Consider the following 18,660-nt stretch of genomic DNA (forward strand, 5'->3'; position numbering starts at 1 on the left):
CTGCTTTTATCTCATCTGCCTCTCCTGCTCTTGTTCCACTTCACCCTGTAGTCTATTAAGCCCCGCTATTAATTTATGTGTGCGTGCTCGTATGTGTGTCTGCATGTGTGCCTGTCAGAGACAGTTCATTTGAATTTCCCTTCAATCACTTTCTATTACCCAGGTGATAAATCAGCAGGGCTGACAAGCACCCCCGCCCATCCGTGCTGCCCTGGGTCCAAACGCCCACCCCAGTACCAAGCAGTTTACACTGAGATGTGGACGGAGAAAAATGAGACTGATATTATAGATTTTTTTTTCTTTACTTAAAAGGATTTCTATCTTGGGCTCCAGTTTGGCTCAGATGCCCTGTGGCTGAAATGCAGCGGCCCGGGTTTGAATCTGCCCCTTGACCCTTTGTGTCTTCCCCTCTTTCCTGTCTACTCTTTACTGCTGCACTAAACACAAAAATGAAGAATGCATCTCAGGTCATTTCAGCTAGTTCGTCTCATCATTGACCGCAGAATGTTTTCCCCACACAACAAATAATAAATCAAGAGAAAACAAGTAGTCGGGAAACTAGAAATAACGCTAAATTCATCGCTTTATAGCATGAGCTTATTAAAGTATCCTGTAGGAAATTTCACAGTGCAGTTAGAGATTGAATTTGATGGCTCCAGAGTGTAGTGGTTCACACATTTAACTGAAAAGTAAAAGATACACTTTTTGTTTCTAGGAGGAGACACAAATCTCTGTGGGGTTGTAACAGAAAGGGCGTCTGGATGCAGTTAAAAGTAGCTTTCAGGTGAAGATTGGATTTAGATGCACAAAGCCACAACATTTTTTTATTAACACTGAAACTATTTAAGTGTGATCAGACGCATCAACCATGCTGCTCAAATTTGAAAAAAAAAAAAAAAAAACCCAGCAGACTTTGCGTCATTGTGTAATCACTACACTAAACGTTTTTTTTTAAATCATGCATACAAGAAGTATAACAGTAAACAACTGCAAAACTTAGATAAATTAATTAAGTATAAAATATGTAAAAACTTCCTCTCATGTGGCCTACAGCGGCCCCGTGACTCATAAGGAGCTGTTTGGAAATGAGTATCCTCCCCTTGCTGCCACGCTCAGTTTGAGCACAGATAAATTCCTTCTGTGGGGAAGGAATTTATCTGTCTCATCCCTGTCTCAGTCTGTGGGCCACTCAGGGAATTGTATTTGTTTATAGTCAAGCAATTTTCCATCAGGAGCACTCAAGCCAATGTGACGAATGGGAGAGAGAGAGTAGGAGATGGAGAAATCACGAGCTATTTTGGAAGTGGTGAAAATAGGAAATACTATTATGCAAATGGTACAGAAGGGCCGGTCTGTGTGTGTATTTGTGTGCTTGTTTGTGTTTATGCGTGTGTCTCTGGCTGGGTTGGGCACATCTGTCCCATTTCTGACTCAGCAGACCAAGCTGCTGCGTGGAAGAGACACAGTGATAGAACGAGTGAGATTAAAACTTAGTGCAGCTGCATTTAAAGAGTTAAAGTGTTATGATAAAGGACTGCTATCTGCTAACCCTTTAGAGGACAGAGTTAACGAAACAAGAAAGGAGAAAATGCATCGAAGCAGACAGCAATAATCAACCAATGAGAAATTGTGTATGTTATACCCTAAAAAACATGCTGCATTTATATAAAATGAAAACAAAACGCTGAAAACAGTGAGTGCCGTCCATGATGTGTAACTTTAGTGGAGTAATGAAGTGAAATTTGATCCTGGGAGTCCACTTTGGGTGACAGATCCAAGAATGTGAAGACTTAGGATTCAAAGCAATGTAAAGTTTGTGAGTTAGTTAACTTCAAATCCTTTAACTCATTGGTCACAGAAGAAAAACTAAAAATGACCAAGTTCTCAGTATTACCATATATTGGTGGGATGCTGCTGCTGCTGAGTGCCCTGCTCTACATTCTTTTCTCTATCCCACTAATTTATCAATCGATTAACATTTCCCTCCATCTCAGCCCCATTTCCTGTCTCCTCCTTATTCCTTATTATTTCTTTATAGTGACCCTTTATATCTGCCAGGTCCCCCTCCTGCCACCTTTACTTGCTTCCTCCCATCTTGCCCCGAACAACCCCTCCCCATCAGCATCGCCAACCCCAAACCCCAACCCCTCCATGGCCCGGCAGCTGCGTCCCTCCTCTTTGATGAGGGCTGATGGCGCTGTATGAGCGGTGGAATTGACAACATTTACGGGGGCGAATGAGAATGATCCATCTTCCTTAGCGGGCCTGTCACCCCACTGGCCAAACTTCATCATGGCCAATTACCACGGCAGACCCCTTCTTCTCTGGTGCTGCTGCTGCCTGGCCCCCATCTACACACGGATACATGGACACATTAGACACCATTATAATAAGACAGAGAGCGGCCAAGAGAAAGGGGGGGAGGGCGGCTGAGCAGTGATAGCTCATATGATTGGATGAAGAAACTACAGGTGTGATGTGTGTGATGTGTTTGATGTGCGAGAGAAAAGAGAGCTTAAAAGTGTGTCTGAAGTCCAAAGAGAGAGAGAGAGAGAGTGAGGGAGGATGTGTGTAGTGTACTGCGTAAGCTCTTATTTGGCAGGTCACAGTCCAGTGGTTGTGTTGTGTGTTGACGAGCACAGGGGTGTTTAAGAGGTCAGTGAGCACAAACACACGCCTACACTTACACCTCCACACACACAGATGCAGACGCATTAAAAGGGTCAGTGCAAAACTCTCACCTCATCACCTAAAGGAAATTCTGATTGGTGTCATTAGTGTACACACACACACACACACACACACACACACACACACACACACACACACACACACACACACACACACACAGGTCAGTAGTAACTGAATGGGAGGAAAAGCTACAGAAGGAATTTCATGCGATAAAGTGCAATATTTCATTTGCTCAGTTTTATTTACTCGTACAGTGGGAACAGTTTGAGGTTCAGTGTGTTGGTCGAGTGTGCTTCAAAATGCAGTCAGGAGGAGAATTTAATGACCAACTTACTAAGCTTTTTTTAAGCCACCCCTCAATAATCATACACTATATGCTTATATTTAATTGCCGAACTCCGGATGAATATGTGTCTCTTTTCCAATACTGTGAGTAGGGTTGTTTAGTACATACACAAATTAATTGAAGCTGACTGAGAGCAGTTTAGTTAGCTCAGTCATTATGGCTTTCCGGTTAAAAACGCTGCTGCAGAAACATTCATGTGACATGAACTCTTACCTAAAAAAAGAGCTAAAGCTTACCTCGCAGTAGTCAATTAACACAACAGACAGATTTAATGAGCAAACGACTGAATGTACTACTCCACACAGTCTTAATTGTGGCCACAGAGTAATGAATGGTGTTTGCCTGTATGCTTTGCTTGCATTTGCTTGTTGCTGTAATACAAGGTTTATTTATATGATCACTTGTCTCAAAGTCACCAAGGAATGGACTTAAATATTTTATTGTAAGCCCCACATTTTTATTTCTAGTGCACCTCTTTTCTGCACTGACTTACTTATGATGTTACTTCCTTTTCTGCGTTTTAAGGAACAGATGAGCTTAAACTCCCTGATGCTGAGAGCCAACCTTTTTTTTTTTAAAGTGTCAATTTCTGCACAGCCTTCGTTATTATTATTATTATTATTATTATCATTATTATTATTATTAATATTATTATTGCACACACGGCAATGTGCGTATCTCTGACTTCAGAGGTCAATACATGACTTTAACCTTTACCTACCTGCCCAACACTACAAAAAAGACATATATTCACCTTAAAATGTAATCATTTGCATGACGGGGATTTTGTCCCAATAAGAGGTAAGTCCCCAGTAAGTCACTGTGTACAGTGATTTAAGTCCCTGCATGATGAGTAATGTCTGGACCACACATAATTACACACACACTTGTCTAGTAGAGAAATGAGGATGGATGGGTCGTGACTCTGTGCTGGGGTCAAACACAGGTTAGCGGACAGTTTCCATTATCCACCCATCTCACTGCCTTTCAGCCAGGCTGGGTTATTAAAGACCTCTTTCAAAGTTGTGTCCGTATGATCCAAAGATCATAACCCATGTTGTGGACAGTGAGTTATTTGACATTTGTGTACTGTACGAGCATACTGTTGTATTTTCTGGGTTTCTTCTTTTGTGTGTCTTGCTAGTTAAGCTAATTTCCTTTCATGTGCTTGTGGGTTTTGTTTTGTTTTTTTGCAGTGTTTTTTTGTTTGGATCACATTATCACATGTTTCTTTATTTCTTTTCAGCCTTCCTTTTTTTAAACTTCAATATTATTTTGTTTCTAAAGAAACTGCACATTCAGACAGTGACATATTGTTTTGTCACTTCAGCCTTCTCTGAGTGCTTTTTAAGTTTTTGCAGCGTGTGTGTATGCTGGGTTAACACCACTGGGAGAACGTGTGTAGGTGTGCTGAGATGATCACAGTTCTTATTGTTGTTGGTATCTGGGGAGACAAGAGGCTTTGTGTTAGCCGTGGTCTATGTAATGCCAGCGCGTATGTGTGGATATATATACGGGTGTCTATGTATCCTGTGTGTGTGAGGGATGAAGAGAAAGAGCAAGCTGATCCTGTGGTTATAGACTGTTGGACTTGGTTGCACAGTAAATCCCTGTCTTTGTAAACAGATCAATAAACTCTCAGCTGTAGGTGTGTTTCTGTATGTGCGTGTGAGTCTGTGTGTGTCTGTGAGTTTGTGTTCATTCTAAAGCGCTTTTGCTCTCTGCTCTGAGGAAAGTGCAGCATGCTGAAAATGTAGCAGGATGTAACAAACACTGCATCCGCGTTAGATCTAACAACAAGCTAGCCTCATAACATGTACTTGTTGTTTTTGATTTTTGTTAATAAGTTTACCCTTTGTTTACTTCCTCCTTTCTTCCAGACGTCAGATTATTCAGCCATGGCTTCATTAGCAGGAGGACTGGATGAGATGAAGAACAGTTTGGCCAATCCGGGCACAGGGGCAGAGTTAGGAGCCAGCGTCTCTGGTCCACAGTCCTACTCACTAGTTCCAGGTAAAAGTTACACCTAGCTAATAATCTTAACTTCACCTCTGAGAGACATTTTGAAATGACTAAATAAAGGGTTTTCATATAAATGTTAATTTTCCATGAAGTTTTGTACTCAGTTATTTTTTCCAACCTCAGCTTCACTTGGTAATGACCCGTTTCCAATCAGTTTCTGTACACATTTCTTTTCTTCATGTTGCTCTTGCCTTTTAGAGGAATGATCTGTTGTGGATATTTAATGTATGAAAGAGTCTAAAAAAGTAGTGCATGTGTACTATGAAGAGTGAGATTTTGAATTCTTTTATAATTTCTACCCTCCTATTTGGTTACACGAAAAAAATGTGAATGTTTGTTGTTGTTTTTAAAGAGAGAATTAAAAGATTGCTTGGGTTTGTTTAGTTTTAGGATTAAAACTGCTAACCTATTGCTGCACAATCCCATAATTCACACATAAAAATTCCATAAAATATTTTAGTCAGAAGACAAAACTCTGGTGTTTTATACTTTAGAGTCAAGCTTTAGCTGGAGCTCTGACAGTCGTATTTAAACAACACACACACACACACCCAGAGAGTAAAGTAAAGGCTTTTTAAGTCTACCTCAGCAGTGGCAGGAGCTCCAAAATTGTCAGGGCTTAAAGAGCTTAACGCTTTGGATCTCAAAGGAGGAAGGAAACTCAGAGGGAAGGAGGAAAAGAAAGGTGGAAGGATGGATGAAAAGTGAGAGCCTCATCTATTCCTCCTTTTCCATTTAGGGGCACTGGGAGAGGCAGTGGTTAATTAAGAGTAGACCAGGGAGCACTTGGACAAGGCTTTGACGCTCCCATCTGTAATGAGGGGAATCATAGAGCTGGGAATTTGGGATATCTGGGAATGGGCTCGTTTTTGCCGCCTGAAACCACTGAGGAATATTACCTGCTCGTGTTGGAAGAGAGAAAGAGCGAGACACGGAGAGCATGAGCAAAAGAGAGCAAGATCAAAATTTCCATTTCTGCTTATGCATGCAAACACACACATTCTGTTACACACACACACACCTTCTGAATATTATGCATACATTTCCTTGCCTGTTTTTTCCCTGAGAATAGAGCTCCCTTAAGGGGATCAGACGTCTGTGTGTTTGACGCAATGTTATTGCATCCTTGAAGTGGTGATACACTGGACACATGCTGTAGAGCAACGCTCACACTCTCATCCCTCAATTCTAAGGTCTTTCCAAATCTGTAGGGCATTTTATTTTATCCTGAACTTCACCCAGTCTACTATAGCACAAAAACACACAAAGGGACACACACTGTGCCCGCTTGATCCCTCCAGGTTTGACATGTGTTGCTTTGATGGCTGGCTGAAATGGGAGAGTTAGATAGGCAGACAGTATGAGAGTAAGAGAGGCAGAGGATGTGTGTTCATCTGTAGCTGCAAGTGAGCGTGGAGGAGACTTGTACTTGTTCGTTGACCTCTGCAGGAAAGCTGTGGAGAACAGATACATCAATACAACTGGCAAACATATGCACAAATACGCTGTGTGCACTTTCGTGTACATACACACTCATGCATACACACCTCAGAGGATCTGGCCCTGTCTGCCCCCTCTAAGTTGGGCTGTAGAGAGTCCATCTCTCCTCTCTCTCAGCCTCTCCTCCCTCTCCTCCTTGCCCTGTGCACTGACCCTGAGCGGATGAGTAGCCCGTCTGCACTAATGCCTCGCTGTCGCGTCAAACACAGAGAAAAACTTTACTACACGAGACAGGAGAGAGGAGGCGGGGAGGGACAGATAGAGGCTGGAGTGGGGAAGCAATATGTGAGGGAGAAACACAAGTAGAGAGGGAGGTGCAGAAGGAAATAGGAAGTAAAGAGGACAGAAAAATGAAAGGATTTAAGATGTTCATTTTTTGCTGATAAGGACCATAAATGCTGTTTTTCTTTTATTGCTCCATTTGTCCACTTTCCCTAGCATGGGAACATGTACAGTTGGGATTTTTTATCTATGTATACTTGCTGAAATGTAATTGGAGGCCACATTATCCATAGACATGACAATGTTTGCCAGCCATTCAACTTCCTTGATCTCAGACCTTTTATTTATGAAACTAGATATTTTAAATAGTGTTGAGTGAAATGGCTCAACAAATATTTGATGGGTTGCAATAAAATCCATCCATCCATCCATCCATCCATCCATCCTCAAGTTTTCATTGACTACCCACAGCTTTGCTTTTCGCTCGACTCTCTTCTCCACAACATCCTGTTATAGGCTCTGCATCACTGCAGACATTAGACTAATGCATCTGCCAGTCTCCTGCTCCGCTTTTTCTAAGATACTCAAACTAAAACAAGTGTGCTGCTTTTACTGGCTGAATTTTGTTTGACCAGAGCAGGACCTTTTACAATTAATGATTTGTCCACTTACGTAACATTGGCTTAGCCATTAGAATTTGCCTGTTTGTGTGTGGACTGCTGTTCTGCAGTTTCATATTCTTTATTGGTCTTTTAAAATGATCCTTTATTAAGCTAATGCTCACAATAGTTGCTAGCTTGATTAGGGTTAGGGGTTATTCAGTGTGATATTAAATAGGATAAACAACAACTTACTAAACAAACAAAAAAACACACACAAAAAACAACACAAAACTGACCAGATGTGTATTTGTGTAACTCATAAAGAAGCAAGGCATAGATCTGACTGAAAAACCACACTGCAGGTCTACATTGTTTTGAATTGTTAATTCAAGAGTAGCAAATCCCTAAAGCACATCCTGCTTATTGGTTATTGTACTCTGAATAGATCATAATTTATTTCATCATGCTGTATCGAAAAATACTATTAAAAATTGAAGCTTGTGAGGAAAACATTTAAAAAAGTAATAAATAAACTGAACGATGGGATGTTTTTCTTCTACACACTTCTACACAATCAGACCTGAGGAGTTGCCCTCTGCTGGTCATTATCGGTACTGCTAGTTTAAAGCATTTCAGCATTGGCTACACTTCATGCCAATCTCCTGTGTCCATCTTTACTGTACAGTCTATGTTCTTGAGTCTTTATTCAATGTATGAACCATACATTTCAAACAAATATAATGTACAGGCAGTTTATAAAATACTAAATAAAATATAAATAAAATAGTAGATTGTGACATTATAAATCCAGGTTGCCATACCGGATGACTGAATTAAGCTTTTAATACTTTCTTTAAAATACTTTTGAGTGCAGGATGGTTACTTATACGGGAGATGGAGAAAACTAATACTGTGATATTGTTTTTACTCAACAATTTCTTCTTTAGGTGTCACCACAGCCATTCATCTGTCCCCATCTCACCCTGTCCCTAGCTTCCACCTGTGCCACACCAACCCTCTGCATGTCAACCACCTTGCCTCATCTTCCTCTTTTCCTTCTGCCTGGCAGCTCCTTTTTCAACATCCTTTTTCTAATATATCAACTAACCCTCCCGGTCATATGTCCAAACCATTTCACTCACTGTCTCATGAAAACAAATATTTATCTACTACGGCTGTTGACCTTCTAGCACATATCCCTCCTCTCTTATTCTCGTACCTGTTTGCTCTTTTTTGCTTTTTGCTATTTCTGTTCTTCTTGTTTTTTATATTCTGTATTTTCCTCTCCCACCTTGTTCCCCTTTCCTCCTCCTCCTCCTCCTCCTCCTCCTCACTTAGTTAGTGGTGGTTAAGTGGAAGGGAAGTGAATGGGATTGATGGTGTTAGCATCCGAGCTGTTTATGATGATGATAAATGTGTGTGTGCAGGGGGCAGGAGGAGGGTGTTGATGCATGTGTGTGTGGTTGAGTGTGTGTATATGATGATGATGAATGGAGGGCACCCTCTCCACGCACTTCCAGTGTCTACTGCGCGCAAACATAGAGAAATGATTTGGGTCGACACACTGTCATGTAGTCTAATGCAGTTATATATCCTATCCACCAAGTGACAGACAAAGCAAGGAAGGGGAGATTCAGGTAACGAGAGACGGGGGAAGTTGGTAAATTAATAGATGCCAGGAGATGGAAAACAAGACTGGAGGAAACAAAAGGAAAAAAGGATGCCCTGCTCCTGCAGGATTTAGTAAAATAAAAACACTGCTTACCCTTTTCATTAAGTGATATTAATTGAAATCACTCATCACTGTGAGAAAGATTTTGCAGTTTGGTTTTAATCAATTTTCCTTTAAATCTCAATTTATATATATATATATATATATATATATATATATATATATATATATATATATATATATATATATATATATATATATATATATATAAATAAAAAAACCAAACACCCAGCACGCCCCTGCGGGCGGTTTATCCTTCAAGCTCGGGTCCTCTACCAGAGGCCTGGGAGCTTGAGGGTCCTGCGCAGTATCTTAGCTGTTCCCAGGACTGCGCTCTTCTGGACAGAGATCTCCGATGTTGTTCCCGGGATCTGCTGGAGCCACTCGCCTAGCTTGGGAGTCACCGCACCTAGTGCTCCGATTACCACGGGGACCACCGTTACCTTCACCCTCCACATCCTCTCGAGCTCTTCTCTGAGCCCTTGGTATTTCTCCAGCTTCTCGTGTTCCTTCTTCCTGATATTGCTGTCATTCGGAACCGCTACATCGATCACTACGCCCGTCTTCTTCTGTTTGTCTACCACCACTATGTCCGGTTGGTTAGCCACCACCATTTTGTCCGTCTGTATCTGGAAGTCCCACAGGATCTTAGCTCGGTCATTCTCCACCACCCTTGGGGGCATCTCCCATTTTGACCTCGGGACTTCCAGGTTATACTCGGCACAGATGTTCCTGTACACTATGCCGGCCACTTGGTTATGGCGTTCCATGTATGCCTTGCCTCCTAGCATCTTGCACCCTGCTGTTATGTGCTGGATTGTCTCTGGGGCATCTTTACACAGCCTGCACCTGGGGTCTTGCCTGGTGTGATAGACCCAAGCCTCTATGGATCTTGTACTCAGAGCTTGTTCTTGTGCTGCCATGATTAGTGCCTCTGTGCTGTCTTTCAGTCCAGCTTTGTCCAGCCACTGGTAGGATTTCTGGATATCAGCCACCTCCTCTATCTGCCGGTGGTACATACCGTGCAGGGGCCTGTCCTTCCATGATGGTTCCTCGTCTCCCTCCTCTTTCTTGGGTTTCTGCTGCCTGAGGTATTCACTGAGCACTCGGTCAGTTGGGGCCATCTTCCCAATGTATTCTTGGATGTTCCTTGTCTCATCCTGGACTGTGGTGCTGACACTCACCAGTCCCCGGCCTCCTTCCTTCCGCTTAGCGTACAGCCTCAGGGTGCTGGACTTGGGGTGAAACCCTCCATGCATGGTAAGGAGCTTTCTTGTCTTTATGTCAGTGGCTTCTATCTCCTCCTTTGGCCAGCCTATTACCCCAGCAGGGTACCTGATCACGGGCAGGGCGTACGTGTTGATGGCCCGGATCTTGTTCTTACCATTCAGCTGACTCCTCAGGACTTGCCTGACCCTCTGCAGGTACTTGGTGGTTGCAGCTTTTCTAGCGGCCTCTTCATGGTTCCCATTCGCCTGCGGGATCCCCAAGTACTTGTAACTGTCCTATATATATATATATATATATATATATATATATATATATATATATATATATATATATATATGTATATATGTATATATGTATATGTGTATATGTGTATATGTATATATATATATGTATATATATATATATATATATATATATATATATATATATATATATATATATATATATATATATATATATATATATATGTATGTGTGTGTGTGTGTGATGAGTGGTCCGATTACCACGGGTGGTCCCCGTGGAAGCTTCACTACATCCAAACTGCAGCAAAAAAATAACAGTTTTTTTGTAAGAAAGAAAGAAAGAAAGAAAGAAAGAAAGAAAGAAGGAAAGAAAAGGGTATGTTTTGCTTACTTTGGTATCAGCACTGGCTTAGTTGATGAGAGAAAGGAGTCTGATGATGTTTTGCCTGCAACAATGTAGTGATGAAGACTTTGAAGATCTCTTATAGTGTCTCAGTTGTCCCCCGGTTATTCACTTAGTCAGAGTTAAATGACTTAGTACCAGATTCGGATCTGACAAAGGAAGCAGATGAGATGCTTGAGTCTAGACTCAGTGAGAAAAGCTTCCTGGCTCCAGGAACCGGACTTTCCTCTTATAGGCATTGTGAGAAGGATCTTATTCCATTCTTTCTAATGGATGATGACTTCGTTTATTCTGGTGATGCTGAAGATCTTTTGGGTGCAGTGGGTTGTGAGCACGATCCAGGTTGCTCCAGAGCCAGCCTTTTGTCCTACTGCACAAAAGCAGTAACTTTGCATCCATGTCAATTGTTTATTCTGTCCAGTTAAAAGAAACCTATAAAAATATGTGAATTGTGTTAAAGAAGCTGAATTTTAATGAGTAAAAAAGGGCCCTATGCGAAAAATGGATTCACATTTTGTGAGAAAATTAAATGTGATGATAATTTTATTGCCATTTTCAACTCAGCATCAGTGAATTATGTAATATTAATTATTTTCTGGAAAACAGTAGAAAGGTTATTTTTTGACACAGGGCAGTGTAATAGCACTTATAGTAGGAAGACACTGATGACAACAAATGTGTGTGTGTGTTTGATTACAGGTCGAGATCTAGCCAGCACCACTCTGCCAGGCTACCCTCCTCATGTCCCTCCTACTGGACAGGGCAGCTACTCCACCCCCTCCCTCACTGGAATGGTACCTGGTGAGTACACACACACACACACACACACACACACACACACACACACACACACACACACACACACACACACACACAGTCATGTTTCCATCACCTTACACTGATGTGTGGAGACTTACCTTCTCTAAGCATGCAAGTATGCAACACTGCCTCAAACCTAACCCTAAAAGCAGGTCATACTGAAATGAATATATTTACAACTTACTTACTTTTTCTTCCCACAGTGGAGACTTGTCACCACAAAATGAGTAATGGCAAATGCACACTTGCTAAAGCTGTTTTACTTTTAATGTACATAGCTGTGTCATCTCTCGCCACACATGATGTCAACCCATCTCTACGTACATATCCTCTAAGTTCCTGCTGGATGTTTGTCAGAGCGTGTGTGTTTTCAGAGGCTGTACTTAGCTTCACCACTTCCTCTTTCTTGTCTGTCTACACTGTGGGTGACAGTGCTCCCAGGGGGTGGTGCGTGTGTCTGTTTGTGTGCATATATTTGTGTGTTTGCGCTTCTCTTTAGCGTGTGTGTCTGTGCGTGTGTGTGTATCATTAGAAACCAGCCACAGTAGCACAGCTGTCCCTCCTCAACATTAGTAATTTGTTTTTAATGAGAATCACCAGTGACCCACGACTAATTCATTCATTCCCTTCCACTCCGCCTTCTACGATGCTTTTGTGTTTCAATCCTAAGCCGCTATTCTTGTTCTCTCGCTCGCTCTCTCTCAGACTTGCAGTGGTGGTCGTGGTCAGTGTGAAATACACTGCAGAAAAATAAAGGGAGAGACACAAACGGGAGGGAAGCAAAGTCAAAAAACAATGCTGTTTACAAGTTGTATTCCCAATCATTCAGTCTGTGACAAACACACACACATATAGGCTGACACGCAGAAACACACACTCTCAGTGGACATGTAGGAACAACACGTCTAAAGATGGGTAACCCTGTCACCCTGTCCCCCTGCGCTCACCCCGTCCTGTCCTCAGGTTTGACAGCATATTTGTGTGTGTGCGTGTTTTTGGTTTGCTGGATGTTTATGCGTGTGCTGTGTTTGTTTGTGTGTATGTGTGTTTGTGTGTGCGCGCGACCTTGACACTGAGCTACACCAGGGAGACCCCTGAGCCTTCTTTCCCCTCCTCTCTCCCCTCCGCTCCTCGTCTCCTAAACAACCTGACACATTGCCGTCACTACGGTGATGACAAGGGAGAGGATGTTCGCACCCACGGATGCCATGGAGACAACATCCCGACCCCACCTGACAGACGCAGCTAAACGCACACATAAATGCACACACTAGCACAAAGAAAACTTGTTTTGTGTATATATATATATACACACACACACACACACACAAACAGTGCAGGCATTTGAATTTTTCTCAGTGCATTTTTAAAGCTGCACGAATCCATGAGCTGACTGGAATGAGTCGAGGAGATAATCTACAAACTTTGCTTCTCCAGCTCCGGCACGTTTTATCTCAGCACTTCTCAGGCAAATTATCCTCCTTTTTGTTCGCTCTGTCTAATATCATACCTTCATTAAGCAAGCAACTCTCTTCTGCTGTTCGCCTTCTCCCTCTCTGTCTCTCTGTCTTTCTCTCTGCAGCAGGGGGGCTGACACTCAGAGGGGGTGTTGGAGAGCAGTGAGGCAGAACCGACAGAACGAGAAGGAGAGAGGAGGAACGGGTGGTGGTTGGAGGGAGGGGGCATCAGGGTCTGTGACTGTCAGCTATGGGAGAGGGATCCCCTGGGAGGAGTGAAGGTTCAGGAGAAAAGAAAGAGCAAAAGAGTGAAAAAAGAGAGCAAGTCAACAGAGATATGTGGAGGAAAAAAAGAGGAGAAGAAATGGAGGAGAATGTTGTTTTGATGTGAAGGGTGACGGGCGGGCTGCAGTCAGGCGGGCCAGAGGACGAGAGAGAAAAATAAAGAGGAAGGGGTGATGGGAAAAGCAGGAGGGGAAGGCAAAAGGAAGAGTAGACCCCAGACAGTAAGTATTAAATGAGGGAGAAAAGCTACACTATCATCCACTGTATGGCAGGACCACTACATTCGCACCGAGCTCTCCTGTTCTGTTCCTATCACCTAGTCTGTAAAATATTCTGTTGAACACAAGAAGCCGGTTAAAGCTTCAGAGAGCAAAGTATTTCCACAAGCATGTGTTCCTGCCAAACGAGATAAGAATAATATCCTGAATATTATCTAAAACTGTGCTAGTCCTCACCTAAACCAAACCAAGATGGGATTTTCCTCCCTGTCCTTTAATGTTTTTAACCATGTCTTGTGTCTCTGTTTTCTGTTCTCCTACAGGGGGAGATTTTTCCGGAAGTCCATATTCCCATCCGCAGTATTCAACGTACAATGAATCATGGAGATTTCCTAACCCCAGCCTATTAGGTTGGTGTATCCCATATTGTTTATTGTAGCGTATTCTGTGGAGTTTCATCACATTCCACCTTACATCCCACTTCCACCCTCTCTAATACTGTTCTATTTATCTTTTTCATGGCATTACATTTCATTCTTTGTAGTAATGTAGCAGACAGTCTGCAGAGGGTTTTTTGTTTTTAATGACAGGCAATTTTGGCGTGAATGGATCTGAAGAACAGATATAGCAAGAGAGGAATGAACTGAATTAACTGTTTGTTTTTTTTAAATATATATAGGTGTCATGGAGGAAAGTGACTCTGACCACCTATTGTTTTAAGTTTCAGTCACCTTTAGATTAAAAATTAATCTAAAGAAATGATGTTAGTAATATAATATATTAGAATCTTAGCTGTTTGCTTGCCCAAGCAACAAACAGTTACAGCTTATTTAGTCCCAAAGAGTCACCAGTGTTGATCTGAGGGACTCTAATAAGCAGCAAGCATTACCTACCCCCCCCCCCCAAATGTTTTTAGATATCTTGGCAGCATCCATTTCCTTTAACTTCCAAAACCATTGATGTGTGTTTCTGAAAGACATCCCAACGCTGTCTTTACATCTCCGCATTAGTGTTTAAGAGGAGGCATTAACCCTGAGCTAAAACAGTCGGTGTCAAAGTCATTGTCTAAGCAGCCATTTCAGGGTCATGATTAAAGGTGAAACGGTCAGAAGGTGATGGTTTAAAAGGTCAATAGGTGAGAGAGGTCACGCTGTGATGACCTTTAGCATACCCCCACCCTTTCCTCTCCTCACCTCTCCTTTTGCCTCCTTCCCTCCATCCCTCTGTCCCCAGTGTTTCAGCAGGATTATGGGTCTCTCCTGGGGACGGAAATCGGCTGCTCCTCCAGTCTCTTCACCAGCCAGGCAGGACAGATGCAAGGTAGGTGGAGAAAGACAAAAGAAGCAGATGAAGAGAGTACAACAGAAATAAGTGCATTGTGTTTGTGAGCACGCAGGTGCTGTATATGCACGGGGGGATGCCACAATGAGGAAAGCTGACAGTAGAGCATGCAAAAAGGGAAAAAATGCAGAGAGACTGTAACGGAAGTTTATGATAACGGATGAGTGGACACATAATATGAGGACAAGATGCACATTAGGAGACACTGAAAGGCTTAAGATTGAAGGCAGGGGAAGGGAGAGCCTTGGATACAAAAGAAAGGATAAGGAACGGATGAGGAAAATGGTGAGACATGAAAGAAAGGGGAGTTTTTCAAGAAGAGGCAAAAGGGGAGAAGAGGGCGTCTGAAACCTTGAGTGAGACTAAATAGTTTGTCAGGTCGGCTTAATGCCTCACTTCCCCAAAGAGGCTCCTGAGATTACCTGGACTGTGGACAGACATAACCTGTCAACACACAGCTAGGCTGATTGATGGAAGGAACGGAGACAGGTGTGGATGTGTGTGTGCAGGTGACTGCTTTTTTCTGTGTGTATTGAGGTGTGTAAGTGTGGGTTTCTGCGTGTCTTTGGGGTTACAGTATTGAATTGACCTCTCCCTTGGGGAGAGAATAGACTCAGGGGATCAGCAGTAGTAGAGCTGTACTCAGTGTGTCAGCTTAGACCGTCACTACGATTGTGTGTGTGTGTGCGTGTGTGTGTGTGTGTGTGTGTGTGTGTGTGTGTGTGTGAGAGAGAGAGAGAGAGAGAGAGAGAGAGAGAGAGAGAGAGAGAGAGAGAGAGAAAGACTGAAAGAGTCAGGGAGTTAATTTTATTGGTTGTACATGAAAGAGAGACTATTTTTTCTGTCATTAGCTCCATCAGCTCATGTCATCTCATCCCTGCCTTTCACTGCTCACATTCAAAGTAAAATATAATCTGAACAGAAAATTGAAGCTGCTCATTTCACATTTACACCATATTTAAGTAGGCTGTAAATTGTTCAGGGAGAATTCAGATTTATTACAGCCGTCTTGCTGTTTTTTGTCATTTTAAACATCAGTTCTAGCTGTAATAAAAAAAAAATATTCTGACCAAGTTAATTGCTGCGATCTGTCAGTGTGATGACATTGCGACAGAAGTCCACGGGGAAGCGAAATGAGCAAAAGAACAAGACAATCGTATTAACAAATCTCCAGATTAGTCAAACTTATTTGAAAGAGAAAGTACTTTTCCTGCCCACAGAGGAATAATTGCCTACGTTCTTGCTTAGTTCACTTTCAGTTTTACCTGGTTTACAGCTGCTAATCAGGATTTGTCAGATATACTGAAGGGATCAAATGAAAGCAGTTTCTTCAATATTCGTTTTTTGTGTGAAATGATTCAAAAACTTTAAATACTAAAAATCCTTAAATATCACAAAACGTCTTTCATTACACATTTAATAAACTTCTTTTATTATACATTTAGCCTGTTATCACAGTGGAATAAGTGACCGCCTGGTAACCTCTAAGCAGTTAGCGAGTAATTTCTGACAGTTGCTAGGATAAATCGGTTGCAAAGAGGGCGTGGCACCACTAGCAGGTCACTAGCAGATTACTGTGGTCAACTGTAGCTTGAATGGGAAATACAAACACTTGATAACTAACCATGAAGCGATCATGCTTGATGGTTAGTTAGGCCTTAATAGTAGAGATAAAAAAAAACCTTTTATTGGACTCCATCAAACACAGCTCTTAGATAAATCCCATCGCTGTTCTGTTTCTGCCTGTAAATTGCTCAGCACACACCATTTTAAAATAATGTATTTTCTCTGCTTTCAGCTCTTACATGGCAGAAATTACAGGTTTTAATAATCTAATTATGTAGACAAGAAAAAAGCCCAAGGTTAAAGAACCTGGATTCACATCACGTTTTCATATTTTTTTCAGTTAAGTGACTTAAAAAAGTTGTGTGTTTGCTTTTTTCCCCCTCCAGGATCGCCATATTATTACAGTGCAACATCACGAGGGGCAGGCCCTGCTGCCACCGCTACAGCCTCCACCTACGACCGCCACTGACACCCTCGTGTAGACACAGGAAGTCGCAGGGTGAGGAGGAGAAGGAGATGAGGGAGGGATGGATAGCATCGGAACCGCTCAGTACAAACTCGCCTACGCTTGGACTTCAAAGAGGAGAAGAATTCAAATCTTTGACATCGGTGAAGTTTGCATTTTCTTTGAGTGACACTTAAACCAACGAATACACTCCTGAGCTGCAGCACAATACTGTTTGGGTATACAATACTGTGAGGACACAGGTATGTCAAGGTCAATAACCGATTATGTAAACAAGTAGATTTTGGAAATTTGGACCCTCCCACACTATCAAGCCTTCGTATTCCTATCTAGTTTTTAACCAGTCATAAACCAAAAGTCAGCGGACTGTGTGTAGCATTAAAACTATCTGTATTGTGACCTTCTGGGTTTTCCAGTTGGGAATATTTTTGATGAAATTATTTAAGCTGATCAGAGAAAAATCAACTTTTTCAAACAGTAGGCTATTTTTATGACCGCACATTAATCAATCAATTTTCTATGCCATGCTACAGTGAAGTAAAGACAATCCAATCATCCTAACTTTGACTGACCAAAATCACCCATATCGTTACCATTCTATTCGTTCTGCCACAGATTCAACACATTTTCCTCTGGAACCCTCAGAAATGTTCATCAAATGAGATAACATTATTTCAAAGGGAGCGTTCAGGGTCACGCATGTTCGCCCTGTCCCGTTTGTTACTGTTATAGTGGTCAAGCTTTCCAGTTCTGCAGAGTATACATGCTCTGAATTTCTAGTCATTTTTAAAGCGGCGGATTGCTTACGACAAACACAACTATCACACAACTGTCAACTATCCAATCCTTTTGTGTTACCAGTGCACTATGCAGTATGTAAGCTAGTGAGCATTTTTGCATCTCACCTCATTTCTTCATTCTTTACTTTTAGGATTGGAAAAAGTTTAGAAGATAAGACTCCTTAAATGCTGTGTGTGATTTCTACTGCTGCACCATGCACACGGGTTCAGCGTGTAGAAAAATCCAAAACTTGGCACGCCTAAAGATAGTTAATAAACCATGACTGGATGTTTGCTGTTCAGGGGTGGGGTTTTAGTAGTTGAAGTCAAGCATGATCCAATTTTCTGGTAAGAAAACTGTGTCCTCACATAGTGGATGTATTAAGAGGAGCTGGATACTGGATGTCAACGCCTACAGATAAATTCATAACAGAACGATTACGGGCCCACCTATCAGAGGTAGAAACATTAGTAGTTCTACAGATGACTCTTTTGTATTTTTCAAGAAATGGGGGGGAAAAACGTTTTTTGAGGTGTGGGTATTTTTGCCTGCAATACTGAATTTGACCACTAGAAAAATTGGAAGGACGTGCTGAATGACATCGCTGCATCCAAAAGCCTCATTTATAACATGAAGTTACATTCGTAAAATCTTAATTTGTAAGTCTGAACTGTCCATGATTTTCCTGCTAATCAGAATCAGATTCACTGGCAAATTTGGATTCTCTTTTATTTTCTC

General features: G+C 41.9%; 1 protein-coding gene across 1 annotated transcript in view; it reads left to right on the forward strand.

Moving 5' to 3' along the window:
- pax5 (paired box 5) overlaps positions 1 to 17,145 on the forward strand; it is a 42,934-nt gene extending 25,789 nt beyond the window's left edge. The window contains exons 7-11 of the mRNA XM_085355987.1: positions 4,918 to 5,050; positions 11,690 to 11,791; positions 14,093 to 14,179; positions 15,003 to 15,089; positions 17,063 to 17,145. Coding sequence (XP_085212113.1) covers positions 4,918 to 5,050; positions 11,690 to 11,791; positions 14,093 to 14,179; positions 15,003 to 15,089; positions 17,063 to 17,145 — 492 coding nt within the window. The remainder of the gene's footprint in view (positions 1 to 4,917; positions 5,051 to 11,689; positions 11,792 to 14,092; positions 14,180 to 15,002; positions 15,090 to 17,062) is intronic.
- The last annotated feature ends 1,515 nt before the right edge of the window (positions 17,146 to 18,660 follow it).

This window comes from Diplotaxodon limnothrissa, linkage group LG6 (genome assembly GCF_057381915.1).
Source record: "Diplotaxodon limnothrissa isolate DT_005_m linkage group LG6, D_limnothrissa_male_GT1.1, whole genome shotgun sequence".
NCBI classification, from domain to species: Eukaryota; Metazoa; Chordata; class Actinopteri; order Cichliformes; family Cichlidae; genus Diplotaxodon; species Diplotaxodon limnothrissa.